We start from the raw sequence: 17,791 nt of genomic DNA, 5'->3' as shown, positions 1-17,791 counted from the left end.
TTGTTGCACGGAAACGTATCGTTTACAATCGAAAAATCCGAGCAAAGTCAGCTAGGGATAGATCGAGCAGGCTGATCGTATAATTTTGCACATTGTAAAGCTCAGCCCGTGCCGGGGTGGGCTCGATAGAGAACAGGGGAGTAGAATTACCTTTCGTAGTTGAATAGAGCGCACCTACGTAGGCACGTAGGACGAGTTCTATAGCGGAGCGTAAGTGCGCCTCGAATCAGGATCGGATGATCGTATCAGTTTTTTCACAATACCATCTGTGAAAACAGGGCATTTCTCATCACTTATCTGATTTCTACAAACCTTTCCTTTTCCAATTAAATATTTATTAGAATTATATTTTTTTTAAATAAGGTACAACATTCCATTCATTACATATTAAGACATTTTTTCTCACAATCATGAAAGTAAAATATTTTTCATAATTTATCTCAATGCTGGTACACAAATTTTTCTTTTTCCAATTGAACAATTTTTATTTTTATTATTACATTAAAATTAAAGAAGACAATATCCTATACTTTCTTTATTATATATTAAAAAATATAAACCCAAACTTGTGTTAAATTCTGTCGTAATATTCGAAGCAACGTTCGATTGCATCGCGCGAAGGTTTATTAAACCTGCGGCAGACCGGAAGTGCGCAGGAAGCATTAGTTGCACGAATTTATGACTTCGAAATCCGCCCCTGCAACGGAGCACGGTGCGTAACAGAAGTGCGTAGGCATTGGTCGTGCACACGTGCAGGGGCACGCGTCGTGACAAAGGGCCCGCACTGATCCACCCCCTTTCTCTGCCCCCCCCCCTTTTATCCACCATCCCTCTTGTCTCGCATTCTCTATGCGACCCGACGTGACTGCTCGGTCGCTTAACGCGGTCTCTAGGTTGGAAGCACATTCGTGTTATTAGCGTTTTTTTTTTTTTTTTGAGCACGTGGGGCCCCCACGGCGCATTGGGCTCTGCGAATTTTACGCATAACGCACGTTAAAGTTGCGTCATGACTTGGCCAGGGAGGAATCGGGGGACTTATATTTTCTTTACCCCATCGCACACCGGAAGAGCGAGTCATGTTCGTACCAGGCGATGGCGATCACGTACGTCCGATGAACCTACGCCGAGCCTCGGCGCTTCCCGATCAATAGTAAGCAATAACACGTTCGACACTTTATGTCACGTGAATTTTTTCAATAATTTAACGCGAGAAAAAATGTGTATTTCCTTAAAAGCGATAAACTGGAATTTCAGATCCTGCAAACGGAATCGAATTTAAATAAAATCTACAAACTTGAGAAGGATACAATCGCGTGTAAAATAAGAAATAAGGGGGGCACCGTCGGATTCTCCCTTAATAAACGCGATCAGATATAGAGGCGTTGTCATTGTCGCAATAATACGGCCATCGATAATCTAGACGGTTTATCCCCTTTGCGATAATCGCAGAAAATTAGCGAGATACATCGGGGGTACAAAGGGGTACGTATAGCTGAACTGCGATGGGGCGCGCGCAGGATAAAACGAGGAGGTCGTGGCCGAATTTACACTGAAAAAAATCCATGTACTTTTACATGGAAATTACTAGCTCAGGACTCGAAAAGTTTACTTGCTTATTATTGTAATTTTTTTTTCCATTTGTTTTAAAGTAAAAATACATATAAAATATAGGTAAAATTACTATTTTTATGCAAAAATCATATGTAATTTTAAATTTACTATTTTTACTTTATTAGAATTTTATTTTTTATAAGTATTTATCTATTTTATTTATAACATTATTTTACAGCATTTATACATTCCTAACATTTCCTATATGTAATTACATGTTCAGTGAAATATTTTTAATCTTGAAAATATAAGAATATATTTCATATAAAATTACATACAATTTGTAATCTTCCATGTAAGTATCAATATTGCATGATTATGCTCGGAAAAAAATCTAGCCTAATCATGCAATTTTACATAAAAATATTTTTTTTCAGTGTATAACGGAATATATGGAGCGACGACCCTCGTCGCGAGAAAGAAGCCTTAATCTCCCGTTGCCACGAGGGGGCACCGATGGGGCGCGCACGCCTCGTAGTCCCACGAGAAGTGCTCGAGGATTATGCGCGAGAACCGGGGGACCGCCGTGGGGCCCTATATCCCTCGATCCTCTCCTTCCCCTTTTCTGCCCCCCCTCCCCTTTTCCATTGTTGGGAATCATTTCCGACGCATAATGCCCCCCGGATGAGCCTGTAAACTTATCAGTCGGACGGTCGCGAGCCGGCATCGATGCTCGATAATATCGAGATGCTCCGTGATACACGATCTGTGGCGGAAAAGAGGTCGACCGGGTGGGGATGATATCCCGATCGCACGCCCCCGTCTGGATACGTAAATCAGGATCAGAGATCACTTTGTGCCTCTCTCTGTGGTCCTTCGCGTCCTACCCTTTTTTCTTTTGCGCGCATAAGGAACTCTCTCGCCTTTGAAAAGATTTTGATGCCATTTGCGCGCGATCACCATATCCGGGGATTTTACGTGTGGGTGATTTCGGCTCCATCCTTTATTCGCTTTTAAACGGCGAACGCTCGATATATATATATATATATATATATATATATATATATATACGTTATCTTTCCAATGATAATCGTAAAATTACGTACGTTTAACGCGCGATAAGACACGATGCTTAAGTGTCTGGCGATACAATGTCCCGACATACTCATGTAAGCCGCATTATATTCCTCGCGTGACGTTCTCATATATATATTGTGTATATAGCGTCCTATAAACTCTGATTGTATATGCGTCGATATTGCGCGAGAAAAGCAAACTCGCACACGAAATTCTCTACATTTGTATTTTTTCACTTCGTCCCAGTGGGAAATATTTCATTATATCGCTAATGAACATCGCATGCGAGGATTGAGCCCTTCCCGTTTTCAATGAAAATAATGAGGAAGTGAGCAGGAGCGCGGTTTCATATCGAGAACGATATTATAAATCATCGTCTTAACCGCTGTTAAGGACTTAACCAGTGTCACGTGCATGCCATTCGCACACAAATTGCGTTAATCCCCTATGGGAAGAACGGATCTTCCTCGCATGTGGGAAAACCATAGCGACGCGTTCGCGTTATTCCCATAAACAGATTTTTTCCAGCTGTCGAATAAAGCACCGCTTCTCGTATTCCTCCATAGAATCGCTAACTTCATTTTAAATATATATAACTCAATGTTATTCGTAAAATATTAACTCTCACACTTCTTATACATATGTATACCTTAATAAATAATTGTTCGTTTTAAATCTGAAAATAAAATTTTGCCAAAAGTGGTTTGTATTGTACGAGGGTTACTATTTATATTTCGGGAATAAGAACGAAAACATATAGTTAAGCTGCGAATATATTTTTATTGTTTTTCAAAGTACTCGCCACGATGATCGATACACTTTTGCATACGCTTAAACCAATTTTCAAAGCATTTATTCCATTCCGAATAAGGTATCTTCAAAACATGATTTTTGAACGTTTTAATAGCTTCTTCGGACGATGAAAATAGTTGACCACGCAGTTTATTCTTCACGGATGAGAACAAAAAAAAATCATTGGGTGCCAAATCAGGGATGTACGGCGGATGACCCATCAATTTGATGTTTTGAGTGCTTGTTTGAGCCGATGTGTGAGAGCTCGCATTGTCATGATAAAGAACAATCCGGCGCGCAATCTCTTGTTTTCCTTATTTCACCGAAGACTTCTGGCAAACAGATGGTTGTGTACCACTAGAATTTACTGTTCTACGATCCTCTAGAGGCACTGTTGCAATATGACCAGTTTTTCCGAAGAAACAAGCCACCATTTTCTTTGAAGTGCTTCGTGCGCGAACAACTTTTGTTGGATTTGGTTCATCTTGGAACACCTATACAGTTGACTGCTGCTTACTTTCGGACTCATACGAATATATCTATGATTCGTCACCTGTCACGATTTTATAAACGTCTTTTGAAGCACCGCGATTGTATTTCTTAAGCATTTCTTTGCACCAATCGACACGAGCCTTTTTTTCAGCGATTGTCAAATTATGTGGGATCCAACGCAAACATAACTTTCGCACAACTAAGTGTTCATGTAAAATCGCATATATGCTGGTGGAACTAATGCTTAGAGATGCCTCAATCTCTCAATAAGTTACATGACGATCTTGCTTAATCATTTCGTGCACAGCATCGATGTTTTCTGGCACTACAGTCGATTTTGGACGATCTTCACGAAACTCGTCGGACAGCGAACTACGATCACGATTGAATTCACTATACCAGCGATACATAGTGGTTTTTGATGGAGCTTCATCGCCAAAAGTCAAATTAAGTTGATTGATGCACTCTTGTTGTGATAATCCACGTGGAAAGTCGTAAAAAATCATCGCACAAAAATATTCTCGATTCACTTCCATCTTTTGCCGAGACGAAACTTTCAACTAAATATAAAATAAACAAATAGCGTCCGTATGACAAAATGTTCTGAGTACATATAACTTTACGATGGAACCATCAGATGAATTCACATGACATCAGTGTTGGCAGTTTCCGAAATATAAATAGTAACCCTCGTATAAAGAGTCCCAGTTCATATAATATAAATTATAAATTCGGGCCACAACGTTTTAGTCGTACGGTCGGTTTAGGCTCTCAGGTTTAAATGCACAAATGCAGACTAGATCTAGGTCGAATCCCCCCGATCCTTTTGGCATAATCAGAGTACAGCCCCCGGCACATAAAGCTCTTTTTATTTCGCGGTTGCTTCTTAAATTATAATTTACGTATGCGCATAAAAACCGCGGTTAAGTACTAATCTAATTCAATATTCAGTCCAGTCCAGTTATTTTGCGTTGTAACCGAAACAAATTTTTTTCATTTATAAAAATAAATCTTTCTGCTTATTTAAAAAAATAATTTCGCTCTTATTTCTCTTTGTCTAGCTTGTATTAAATGTTTCCGAAATTAATTATTGACAAAAGTAAGAGTTTTAAAGCCAAAGATCTTGCGAAATACACATGAGAAGCTTATGTAACGGAACTTTGGCTTATAAGGCACGATGTTATAGAACCGGTTTTTTTTTTTTTTTTATTTTCTCGAACAAAAATCATATTTCGCATTCGATATGTCATTCTCTCGCAAGAGAGAACCGCCCCGAAATACGAAACTTCCGCGGCACGACGTATGCGACTCTTCCTGTCTTTTATCGCAAGTAGAAAACGTGCCAGGACGTACGTGAAATTCATTTTCTTTCAAATTTTTTTTTTCAAACAATTACAAAATTACTAAATACAGTTTTTGATCTTATGATTTTTCATATATATTTTTGACCTTATTTTTAATCGCGTTACATATTATAAAATAATTAAACGTTTTTATATAGTTTCGCACGGTACCATGCACAATGCACATACGCGCTTTCTCATGATGAATTCTATCACGTACACCGAAGATTAAAGCAGCCGGTTCGGATAGGGCAGAAAAATGCAAATTGCGAAACGCATTTAGTCGACATGAATATCTCGCGCGAGGATCTACCTTATCTTTGATCAGCAGAAAATCACAATGTCTCTGCATAAATAATTTTTTTTTATTAAATAACGTAGAGAGACTTTCACACGTACCCCGAACACAAATATTAGACGACAGTTTATCGCTGGCTGATTACAAAGGGATGAAATACGCGATACTTCGGACATAAGTGGAATATACCGGATGTGGACAGACGCTAAATAGATATGAACAGTACAAACACGATACAGTAATATTATTTCGCTCCACGCGTACATATATCCGAATGACGCGCGTACACTTGGCAATAAAGACCAAAGTACATAATAACATAGCCCTCTTTAATCGTATATCGAGCGCCGTTCAATTACGCATTAGATTACCAGGGATCACTTTGTCTTTCGTATATTCGGTCTTCCGCCGCCGTATACCATAAATGAGACTATATATATGAGAGAGAAGCGGTAATTGCGTGCAAGGTACGCACGCACATTTATCGGTAGACCCACACACGTAGAGCAACGTACAACCGGCACACGCGCTCTTTCTCCCTCGGCATATGGCGCGTTCGGTCCCCCTTTTTCAGTTCCGGGGGAGAAGAAACGTGGGGCTGCGGCGCGTGCTGAAAATCCCCACCATTCTCTCTTTCTCTCTCGTCCGCCTTTCTTTTCTCCTCTCTTTCGTGGATTCTATGGCCCGCGTTTCGCTCCCTCTCGTGCACAGGCGCCCTTCCTTCTCCCTTTTTGCTCCAACCCCGCGCGATCCAACTCGGCGCGGTGCTAGCGACGAGATGCTAACCCATCTATCGATGTCCGCGCTCATTCTCGAGGCGGACGCCATGTAGTGCATAGGACGGAAGTATGATCATCGAACAGAGGTGCTGATGATACGCGATTGTGAGCGTATATAAGTCCTCCCCAAGTCTTCGAATTTTTCTGTGCTTGGAAATTACATGATTCGATTGCGAATTGTTGTAAGTGTGAATTGTCGTTGATTGAGGAGGAAGTGAAGCAAAGTGAGGAGTGAAAATCTGCAGTCGAACTGAGTGCGTTTTTTTTTGTTTTTTTTTTTTCGACCAGTTTTCATGGAATTCTTCTTTCTTTCACGAATATTTCATGAATATTTGAAACGTCTTCTTAGAGAAGAAATGTAGGAAACGTTAATTGTGTGTCTTGTGTGTATAATATTGACAATTATTTGATATATAGGACATGTGAAGTCTGATAACCTTGATCATCGATATTAAAGCCGAGTCAATTGCGGTTATCATTCCGTCTGAAAGGAGAACATTGAATCAATATTAATCACTAATTGATCAAAGGTTCACGATGTGTTCAACATAAACGATTTGAGAGTGGCTGACACAGCGATTGTTGTTAATAAACTCGAGTTTGCAATCGCAATCTCAATATTTCCGTTGATCGTACGCAACATGCATTACGTAGATCAACGTTTCGATCAAAAGTGCATCAATCGATAGCAATAAAATATCGATGAAAAATATAATTATGAATGAACGATAAATACGGATGATGTATTGAAACCCAAGTGCCTTCAAGTGAGATTTCTCTCGCTTTATAACAATGTTACTATTTTATATATAAAGACGTCGAATGTGGGTTGCTGGAGAACTTCATCTTCATGGCAAACATTATACAACATTATTTTCATCAGCAGGCACATCTTAATCTTCGGTGAGTATTTAATAAATTGTAGAAAGACATATTATTTTAAAAATATAATTTTTTTTATTCATCATTTTCTTCATTGTAATTAGATTTTTTAATTAAACTTTCAATTAAGGCACGATAGTCGTAAGTAGGTACAACGAGAAAATCTACCCCCTATTATAATTCAAAATTTAAAAATTATTATATTTTAATAATTCGGTGAAATCAATCTCGAGAATAAACATGTACGGAATCGGATTCGGTATTTGATACTATCTTATGGATAGAAGAGGCGTTCTCCTTTTATTAAAAGTAAAGCTGATAGTTTATAAAAAAAAAAAAGCTAGATTTGTTTTGGAAGAATTGTATAATAGTTTCCGAGGAGTCGACGACCGTCGCGGAGAAGAATAGACGGTGACCTCATGCTTTACTTAAGCCATGGCGACCGGCAGCGAGACAATTAGATCTCGGTTTCAGTCATCAGCATCGTAGGTTAGTAAAGAGAGAAACTATAGCTCTATTACAGAGAGACATATCTGTATGCAAAGACCTGTAGCAAAATATATTTGTACATTCCTATCTCGAACCTAACAATTAGTCAATTGTTGGTTTTAGGAAAAAAAAAACAAGTTTTTATAATAAAATAATTGTAAAATGGAAACTATATACACATACTATTAGATATGTAATATTTATTTTAAATAAATTTGAAGACTATTATTAATCATAGTTTGAAAGTGTTAATCGCGTTGACTCTTTGCAAGAAAGATTTAGAAGTAATTTTTGCAAACGACAGGTTTGACCCAGATTCGAATTGATACCCAATCGAGGCGCCTTGCAACGGTTTGCGTTCGATAATCGTCTTTGTCTCCGACAAGAGAATACGTTTTATTTATAAGTCCGGCAATTAGGCTCGTCCTCGACAAGCGTTAGTGTCGTTTATCGACCGGTCGACGCCGCTGTCTTAACGCAACTCATTTAAACAACGTTATTGTGGAAACGGCACAATAATATACAAAACGTGATACAATTTACGAAGTCTATTTACCGACATATTCTAACTAGATATGCTGAATTACCGATTATATTCGTATTTTTATTACAATAATTATTTGGCCTCTTTATTTTTGCGATCCCATAAATTTAATTATAAAAATTCATAAATAATTTATGCGATTAATTACCTGCAATTATTGAAAATTGTTTGGAGTACCGAGAACCTTATGGAAAAAATACCTTTTTCAGTTTGGAGCAAAATTGCGCGGCGTTTCGATGATAGTTTACGCGCTTCAAGAGTGATCCCACAAGTAAAGGAACTGTGTGTGATTAAAGAACACTCGCTGAAACGAGCACAATGGCGACCATGGGGGTGACCGTGTTTTGCAATAGAGTACAAATAAACAGCAACGATCAGGAGCAATTGATGTTGCTGCGGACGCTGCAGGATAACGAGAACAACATCATCGGCAACCAATCGACGCTGATAGTCCCGAAAAACAACGGCGGGAGTAACGCGACAAGTTCCGCGAGCGTGTTACCCCCGTACGACCCTTCTCGTTTGAAGAAACACGGGAAAAACGGGCAGCCACCGCCCGTCGCGGTTGCCCGAAGAAACGCCAGAGAGAGGAATCGCGTGAAACAAGTAAACAATGGATTCGCGACGTTGAGGCAGCACATTCCGAGCCACATCGCCGCGGGTTATGGAGACCGGGGTAAGAAGCTATCCAAGGTGGAGACCCTCAGGATGGCCGTCGAATACATCAGAGGCCTTCAGAGGCTCCTGGCTGAAGCCGACGGCGTCGAATACGATTCCAAGATCGCTACCGGTGCACAATGCGCTTCCTTCTCCAACCAGCAGCGTCATCTCCTCGAGTCACAACGGTTCCGGCGAGAGGCTCGTTCTGGAGGATGACGTATTGCCCGCGGAAGACGACGAGGCGGAGCAATTGGATGAGGAAGAGGACGGAAGTAATGTCAAGTCGAAAATTACGTTGTCTAGGTAAATTATCAAATCTGGATATTGAATTGTAGCAATAATTGAAAAGAGGCAGAATTTTTGTCTTTATTATCTCTTCCCAATTATCGCTCTATCAATCATTCTGAGGATGGTATGATACCCAGCAAACAAAGTATACAAATGTTATATACTCAAGCATGTTACATGTAACGTATATGTTAGTTGTAATTTCCCACTTAAAGATGTAACATTTTTAATATTACATATATTACATTGTAGTTATATTGTCATTGTATCCCAAGATAGCACTGACTTATCAATACATCAATGTGCTATTTGGTATATAATTACAATATAACTACAATGTAATATATGTTATATTAAAATGTTACATCTATGAGTGGGAAATTACAACTAACATGGATGTTACATGTAACGTGCACGTTATATTACCTGTTATATTCCGTTTTATTATAGCAATGTAACAATTATATATCGGTGTTTGCTGGGATTGATACTCTTGAACGCAAGAACAAGGAACAATTTGTCAGTCGTATTGTAACTTGGTATTTTCTCTTTACACAGATTATCTCCTAATCGAAATACCATCTCGTCCCCACGTGACTATTACGCATCCTCGGCAGGCGACGAGGAAAATCTGGAGCCCCGAACCGCGAGCGGTGGACAGAATTTTTCCAGACTATCGCCAAATTCCGTAGCCTCGCCGCCGTCCGAATATTACGCTCAAAACGAAGAGAACCTCGAGCCGCAAATTCTTTCACCGTACAGCGGCGCCGGGGACAGCGAGGAGGGTGCGACGACTGTATACGCGACCAGTCCGGAGACCTTCTCCGGGGCCCTTTACTATAAGCAGGAGATCACCGAGACGGGAGAATTCATGGACGTCGTCAGCTGGTGGGAACAGGAACAGGGTAGACTCGTTCATCAACAGCACACGCAACGGCTGACGCACGTGTAACCGTAGGTGAGTTCCCGACGAGTTTTCGACCTGTATTCAAAGGGAGACGTCACGTCTGATAATCTCGGCGATAAATTATAGAAATTTGCGTAAGCAAACGCAATAAGCATTAAATGAATAAAAGTAAACAAATAAAAATTAAATTAGTTAATTAAATAAAAATACGTAAATAGAAATAAGCATTAATTTATAAATTAATACAAATTGTCGCTCGTATATTGAAAACAAAGTGATAAATCTAAGGCCAACTTATCGAGCTGAATATTCGAGATGTTCAGTCAACTACCATTTATTACATGTATAAATTATAAAACTACAGTCATTAGATATTAAAACTAACGCAAATTAAAATCATTCTATAAACGTTTCGACCGCACGCGGTCTTCTTCAGTATAATTCTTGAAATATAAATTCATACAACTTCACATAATATCGGAATTTAATTATAATTATTCAGAATCGAGCATTAATTTATTTCAACGAACTTTCATGATTTACATACGGGTTTTTATTTTGTTTTATTAATAGAAAATCATATTGCTGAAATAGAATATCCACAATTAATTGTTGATCGCCAGTGATAAATTTTTAACAAATAATAAGATTTAATTCGACCAAAAACTGGCTATTTATTTATTAAAAATAAGTACACACTACGTTTCGACCCACATTGTGGTCCTTTTCAAGTGTTGTTCTTATTCAGCAATTACATTAATTAAAAATAGAAAATTTTTAATTAATGTAATTGCTGAATAAGAACAACACTTGAAAAGGACCACAATGTGGGTCGAAACGTAGTGTGTGCTTATTTTTAATAAATGAATAGCCAGTATTTGGTCGAATTTAAATTGCATCTTATTATTTGTTAGAAATAGAATATATTTGTGTCATCACGTGCTAAATAGAGTAAGTGTAATATGCGATGATGAACCGGTAGGCGAAAGTTTACTTGCGACTTGAGAAAACGACGAACGAGGTAAGGGTGGAAGTGTCTGTTCCTGCGGGCGTCGCGAGTCGCGTTTCTGATGCATCCAGGATGCACACGTGATACCCGCGTCGCGGAAGCGTCGCCAAGTGGAAACTCGTGTTCGACGCTTCGCCCTGAACACGTGCTACGTCGGTGTCGGGCCCGAAAATAAACTTTACGCACCGAAAACCACTTGCGAAGTACGTGCCGACGTGACACTTGGATGTCACGGTCTCCTCTCTTCTATGCTTTTCTATCACAAAAACCCTCTCGTTTAAAGAAACCCTTATCTGCACGGAGAGAGTATCTTTCTGATAAGAGAAACTCGCACGCGCGCACTTAATAGTACTCGATTTTAATAATACTTTACCCTAAAAATGTGTTTTTCTTCCTCTGTAATTTGTCATCTTTATGCACACATGATATCTTTATTTATTATTCTTATCATTATGTAATGACAGAAAAGAAAAGTTTTTAATAAGTTATTTTTGAAATAATAAAATAATGATTTGACACATAATTAACTTTTGTAACCGCGTAACTACAATTTTTAATTTTGTTCAATTACATTTGTGCATCGAAGATCGGAGAAATCTTACAAGTCCATAGTATGCAATTTGGATGACACATGGCCGGTGGTGGATCATGGCGTGTCATCTTAAAAGCGTGCAACCACGAACGGAAGTGGCGGAACGTCTAGCCATATGTTGGATATTCTCCTTGAAATATCTCGCAACCAGACCTTCCTCAATCTTCTTGGTTTCCAATTGCTGGTCATCAATTCCCATGGATATCTGACACATGTTCGTTTCACGACCGAGTTACTTCTTTTAAATCCACTTGAGGAAATACTCTAAATACAAAATTGATATCCGTACACGAATATATAGAATTACTTATATATTCCTTTCGATATGTCTGGAAAATCTGCTAAAATTATAACAATTAAAAATTAAGCGGAATATTATAAGAAAGTTGAAATTTGCATATACACATTTTAATTTATTATATAATATTTCTTCTTATTTTTTAACGTTAAACATTTTTTTTCTTAATATTTTCGAGAGTCTCTGTCTGAAACAAATTTTAGATCGGTACGTTTCCTAGAATGGAAAAAGTGCATATATTAGCCGTTGTATAACCGATGCATTCGATCGTGGGGTGCGCGATTGCGACGGGAAAAAAATCAGCTGGCGGGCGGTGCCAGTCGCTGTGCCACAAATAGAAGTCGCGGTTTCCTTAGAAACGTGCGTAGCGCCCACGTGCAGGCCGACGAGAGTAGTGTTGTGTTGGATGCACATACGTCAAGCGAGACCAGAAGCTGCATTACCGCCGCGTTGCTGACATATGCGTGGCATGACGATTTAAAAAAGCCAAGTCACAGAGCCATAGAACGTGGAATTTTTGCTCTCAAAGTTATTATATTCATCTTTATTCTTAGAATTTTATGACGAATCGGTGAATATTAAGTTAATCAATAAACCAAATTCATGAATTTTCAATATTTCAATATTTCGAAGAGTATTCTAATTTTACATTCAGTATCTTAAATATTTCTCCACAAAATTTAATAAATTTACAATATTAATTAGTAAAAAATGGTAATGATATAATCGACCAACTCTGGCAAATAAGTAATTTTATTGAATTTCACAACGTTTCGGCCCTTATCAAGTGCTGTAATATAACATTAACAATTATGGGTAAAGAAAAATAAAAATAATAAAATATATAGAAACTTTCACACGTTAATACGCAAACATACCTATGTTCAAAAAAGTTGTGATTTACTTTGTTTTAAGAACATAGATATGTTTGCGTATTAACGTGTGAAAGTTCTTTATATATTTTATTATTTTTATTTTTCTTTACCCATAATTGTTAATGTTATATTACAGCACTTGATAAGGGCCGAAACGTTGTGAAATTCAACAAAATTATTTATTTGCCAGTGTTGATCGATTAAATCATTACCATTTTTAATTATCGTCCGGTGACTTTATAGTTTTATATCGTTAATATTAATTAGTATTAGTATTTATTTATTTTTATTTACAATATTAATTTATATTAATAAATCAATTTAGAATATTTAATATTTTATTAATTTGATAACAAATATTATATATATATATATATATATATATATATATATATATATATATATATTAGCCAAGCGAGCCAATTATTGCGAAAATTAAGAAACTTAGGAATTCGTATCTTGTGGTTGAGATCTCAAAATTCCCCTTGTTCCTGATAACATCGCGTTGGCTCGCTTGGCCGATATATTTATTTAATAAATTTAAAAGATTTTATTCATAAAATCTACAAACAGATCCCTCTTCCAGTGAACCTCTCGCATTTTTTTTGCATTTTTGGTAAAATATTATTATAGAAATATATCATCACGGGGACAACGCAGGGAGCAAAGGCGCTGGAATGAGTAGCCAGCAAGTAATTCCCGACAATTATAAAGTGAGGTCATCTACGAAGTTTACGAGATGCGTCGTCGCGTCAAATTAATTTAATCAATTCCTTGCTTGTGGCTCCCGGTCACGTACTATATCGGTATGCGCGGCCGCTGTGCCGGTTTTCTTCCTCTCTTCGCATTTAGTTCGTTTCTCGGCACGAGAGGCCTCAACCCCGTGTTAATTCGTAAGGAGAGGACCCGGTTTCTCCCAACCTTCCTCCCGTCCGAGAGCCGCGGGCAGTCCAATTAAATCCCTTTTTTGAATAACGTATTATACCGATACGGCTAATCGCCCTATGCGAATTAAGCGCGAAATTATCCACGGTAATCAAAATAATTAATCAAAGTAGCATATCGTCGCGCCGACGGAGTTTCTCCGGTAGAAACTTAAGACAGGAGGTCGGAAAGTCATGAGTTAAAAGTTCTGGTAAATAACGATCGCGTCTCGCTTTAATAATTGAAACGTATTATAGAGATTAAATGTGGTATGAGGCACGGCCGTATTGCAGCCGCGTAATGGCGAGAATTTTTCTTGAAACTCTTTCGATGACAAGAGTCCATAAATTCGGTTTATTAAAAAAATGAAAATAGAAAAAGGGGTATAGAGAGCACTTTCGTTCTATACTGTTAGCTGAATTCTTTGCAGAGCGAATGACGAGAAAGCTTGGTGATTTATCTTGAAAGTAGGATTCTTTATGTAAACTAACATTTCGCAATATATGAAACAAATTTGTCTTTCTTTATTAACATGATAATTTATTTTAATGATAGTTAATATTTTTAACAGAAATTAACTATTGTTCGGTAGGAATTAACGTTTGCATGTTTTCCAAAAAGAAATATTTTATAAAACAAAAACAAATATCAGGTCGTAAATTAGCACGAATTACGTCGTGAAACAAAAATGCGATGTTAATCATTTTCCGCCTTCGACTCGTTTCATGGACATTTAGTGCGCGAAACAAAGAATCCAACGAACAATTATGCTGGTGGAACCCGCATGTTGGTTATCTTATCAATAAACATTACCAGCATGGTAATGCGACTGCTTTAAAACGATAGCAACCGTTTCGAGTCGATTTTATAATACTACTAAATATTAAATTTTTTAACCTGCTTTTATGACATAATTGTGAAATTACATCTCTTTCTCTCTCATATATTTATATACATATATGCAAGTTTTTAATAAAAAAAATTGAATTGCATTCTATAACACGTATAGTATATACACGTGCTGCTTTTTTATCATAACGCGTAAGATAAGAAAATACAAGTTTGAAGATTTCCAGACAACAAACACGTCTTCTGAAGATACTTCATGTCGGTTCCTAGTATCTTAAAAGTACGGGCGTGGCAGATCCTTCAATTTATCTCTCACCACTTACATATACCACACACGTTTTTCCCAAGCTCCTTTTATCGGCGTCTTTGCGGCTACGTGGAAAAAAAAGATGACATTTTTTTATCGATCTCTTTATGATTGCCGACTTCAAACTAAATACTTAATAATAACTTGCATATTTATTACACTACATTGTAGTTTTTCTCAAAATTTATGTATAATCAAAAAATTTTATTGATCATAATATTTATTTTCCTATATCAATAATAAGAATATGTTTAAGAAAATATAAATTTGCAAACAAACATTTTTATTACTATTTTGCAGACATTTATATATACAATTTTGACATACAAATTATTTTTATATTATTCTTTTCTCTATAATATCCCATACAGCACCGATAGATTGCAAAAACTTTACAACAATCTTTCACCGCAATATTGCAATATTGCAAATTCACTGCAAAATATTGCTACATCATTGCTGTTGAATTGCAGCAATGTTAAAATGTCCGCTTTTTGGAAGATTGCAACAAAATATTACAACAATATTGCAATATGTTATGAGTTTGCAATAATGCATTGTTATTGCAACCATAAACTAATGTTGCATATACAGGTATATAAATGTAAATAAATCATTAATGAAAATACGTTGTAGTTAATTTATATATATTACAATATATAAATTATAGAATTTGGATTACATGCAATATTTCCGAAATATTAATGTCATGTTGCTACAAGTGTGCTGGAATTTTGTGCACTTATATCTCTGCAATGTCTTTATAATGTTGCATTGCAACTTGCAACATTGCAACGTTGCTGCAATATAATTGCAATAATCTGTGCTGTATGGGATATTTGGAACTGTACTACCCAAATTATACATTATTATTATTAATTAATTAATTTTGTATTTGTATTACATATTATATACTTTTTACTTTAAAGTTTCCTAATCTAAGTATTATTCCTAATGTAAGTATTATGAAAAGCACAGGGCATTCTTTGACATCTTTTTTCACATCGAAACTATCGTGTCCCCTTCTTTTTCCCGTTGCTTCGTTCCATGAAGAAAGATGAGGATTTGCCACATTATTTGTACGTACGTTTTTTTCCCACGATATATCCGGAATCTACCGGGATGTCCGCGATGATTCGTTTCCGAATTTAGGGCTTCCCTACAATTCAGGTAAACGAGGATCCACGTGATCCAGAATACAATAGGGGACAGGACAAAAGAGATTTCTCGAGAATACACACGGGATCCTTCTTCCTCTCCTTACTTTCAGAATCACGAAATTGTGATGGAAAATGTTTTCTTTCGATATAAATCTTCGACGAGGGTTCATTGAACTGTTTCGGAGTAGTAACTATTGTCGCAAGAGATTCTTTTCGCAGAATATCACGATAAAAAATAATCGTTAGAGTAAAAAAAGAGATACATAATGTTTTTTACTTTTGTACTTCATAGAAATAGAAATAAGTGTGCAATCAAGTTTGCACACTTGCTGTATTTTATAACATTAAATGTTTATAGTATACTTTTTTAGAAAATCGATTATAAATATAAAATTTATATAAATATAAACTAATAAAAACACAAATATAAAAATGTTTAAAGATTTTAAATTTAACTCTATATTAATTAATTCATTAATAAAATTTAATAAAAAATTTTTTCTATAAAATTTAATTCACTTTTTATCTATTTTAAACCTTTCTTCACCAAAATTAAAAAATGGTTTATAAATAATTAAAAATATATAATTTATAAATCATATTGCACTAAAAAAAAAAAAAATATATATATATATATAAATATTAAATTTTTCATAAAAAATATTATATCTATAATTAACCCAATTAACAACATATATAAAGTTAACAATTTAATTCTTAATTTTATATATGTATGTAATAGAATAATCAAAAAAAAATATTCAATTTAATAATGATCCATAAATACACATAATATTAAGTAATTATCTAATTATTTTCCGAAAATTAATTTTTACAGTTTATTTCTGCTGATCGTTGCCCATTATTCTATATATATATATATATATATATATATATATATATATATATATATATATAAAGTACCCTCCTATATTTATATGTATAACAATTTAATATTGTATAATACACAAAATATATTAATATCTTTTGTGATTTTTCTCAGTTACAGATTTCAATTAGGAAAGGTCAATACTTGCAACAATTCGAGGTCCATTATACGTCATAATATACCTCATTGAAATTTCGCATGATCTCACTGGACGAAGATCCACTCTCAAAGATATACGACGTCCAAATATAAGCGCGAGTGATTTTGATTGTGATCAATAGCAAAAGTCGGAAAATTGTACTTATCGTTATAATTCAGACTTACTCATCATTCCGTCTTTCGGATCATTATTGAAACATGTATGTTGTATATTTTTCTACTATTTATATAGAAATTTAATATGTTTATTTAAAAGAAATTGAATTTTAATATTATACATCATATTATATTTCATCTCGTGTCTCTACGAAAAAGATTATTTGTATTGCATTATATCTTAAAACTTTCTATATATTTCTATATACTAATTTTGCATAAAAAATTGAAATAATAGTGCCTATACATACTCTCAGCTATATTAATTAATAATTTTGTAAGAGCAAGATAGAGAGAAATATTTATTTATATAATAATTCTCTTTAGCAATATGCTATTTCGCGCTTCCAAAAAGAAAATACGTATTTTTCGGCTATTTATATTGCAACAAGTATAATTAGATTTTAGTTGCATCATAAATTTCATTATATATAAAACCGCTTATCGCAAATCATCAATAAAATTAAGATA

At 35.8% G+C, this 17,791-nt stretch overlaps 1 protein-coding gene across 1 annotated transcript; it reads left to right on the top strand.

The window, feature by feature from the left end:
- Positions 1 to 6,370: 6,370 nt before the first annotated feature.
- LOC114928533 (uncharacterized) lies at positions 6,371 to 17,363 on the top strand. The gene is given in 5 exon segments (XM_029299781.2): positions 6,371 to 7,235; positions 8,457 to 9,051; positions 9,053 to 9,210; positions 9,754 to 10,153; positions 17,120 to 17,363. Coding segments are annotated over 3 exon segments (1,038 nt in total). The 5' UTR covers positions 6,371 to 7,235; positions 8,457 to 8,565; the 3' UTR covers positions 10,148 to 10,153; positions 17,120 to 17,363.
- The last annotated feature ends 428 nt before the right edge of the window (positions 17,364 to 17,791 follow it).

The sequence above is a fragment of the Nylanderia fulva genome, unplaced genomic scaffold (assembly GCF_048542155.1).
Source record: "Nylanderia fulva isolate GAGA-0341 unplaced genomic scaffold, ASM4854215v1 Scaffold16, whole genome shotgun sequence".
NCBI classification, from domain to species: Eukaryota; Metazoa; Arthropoda; class Insecta; order Hymenoptera; family Formicidae; genus Nylanderia; species Nylanderia fulva.
The sequence above is the reverse complement of the archived record's forward strand: the minus strand, read 5'-3'. Positions and strand labels throughout refer to the sequence as shown.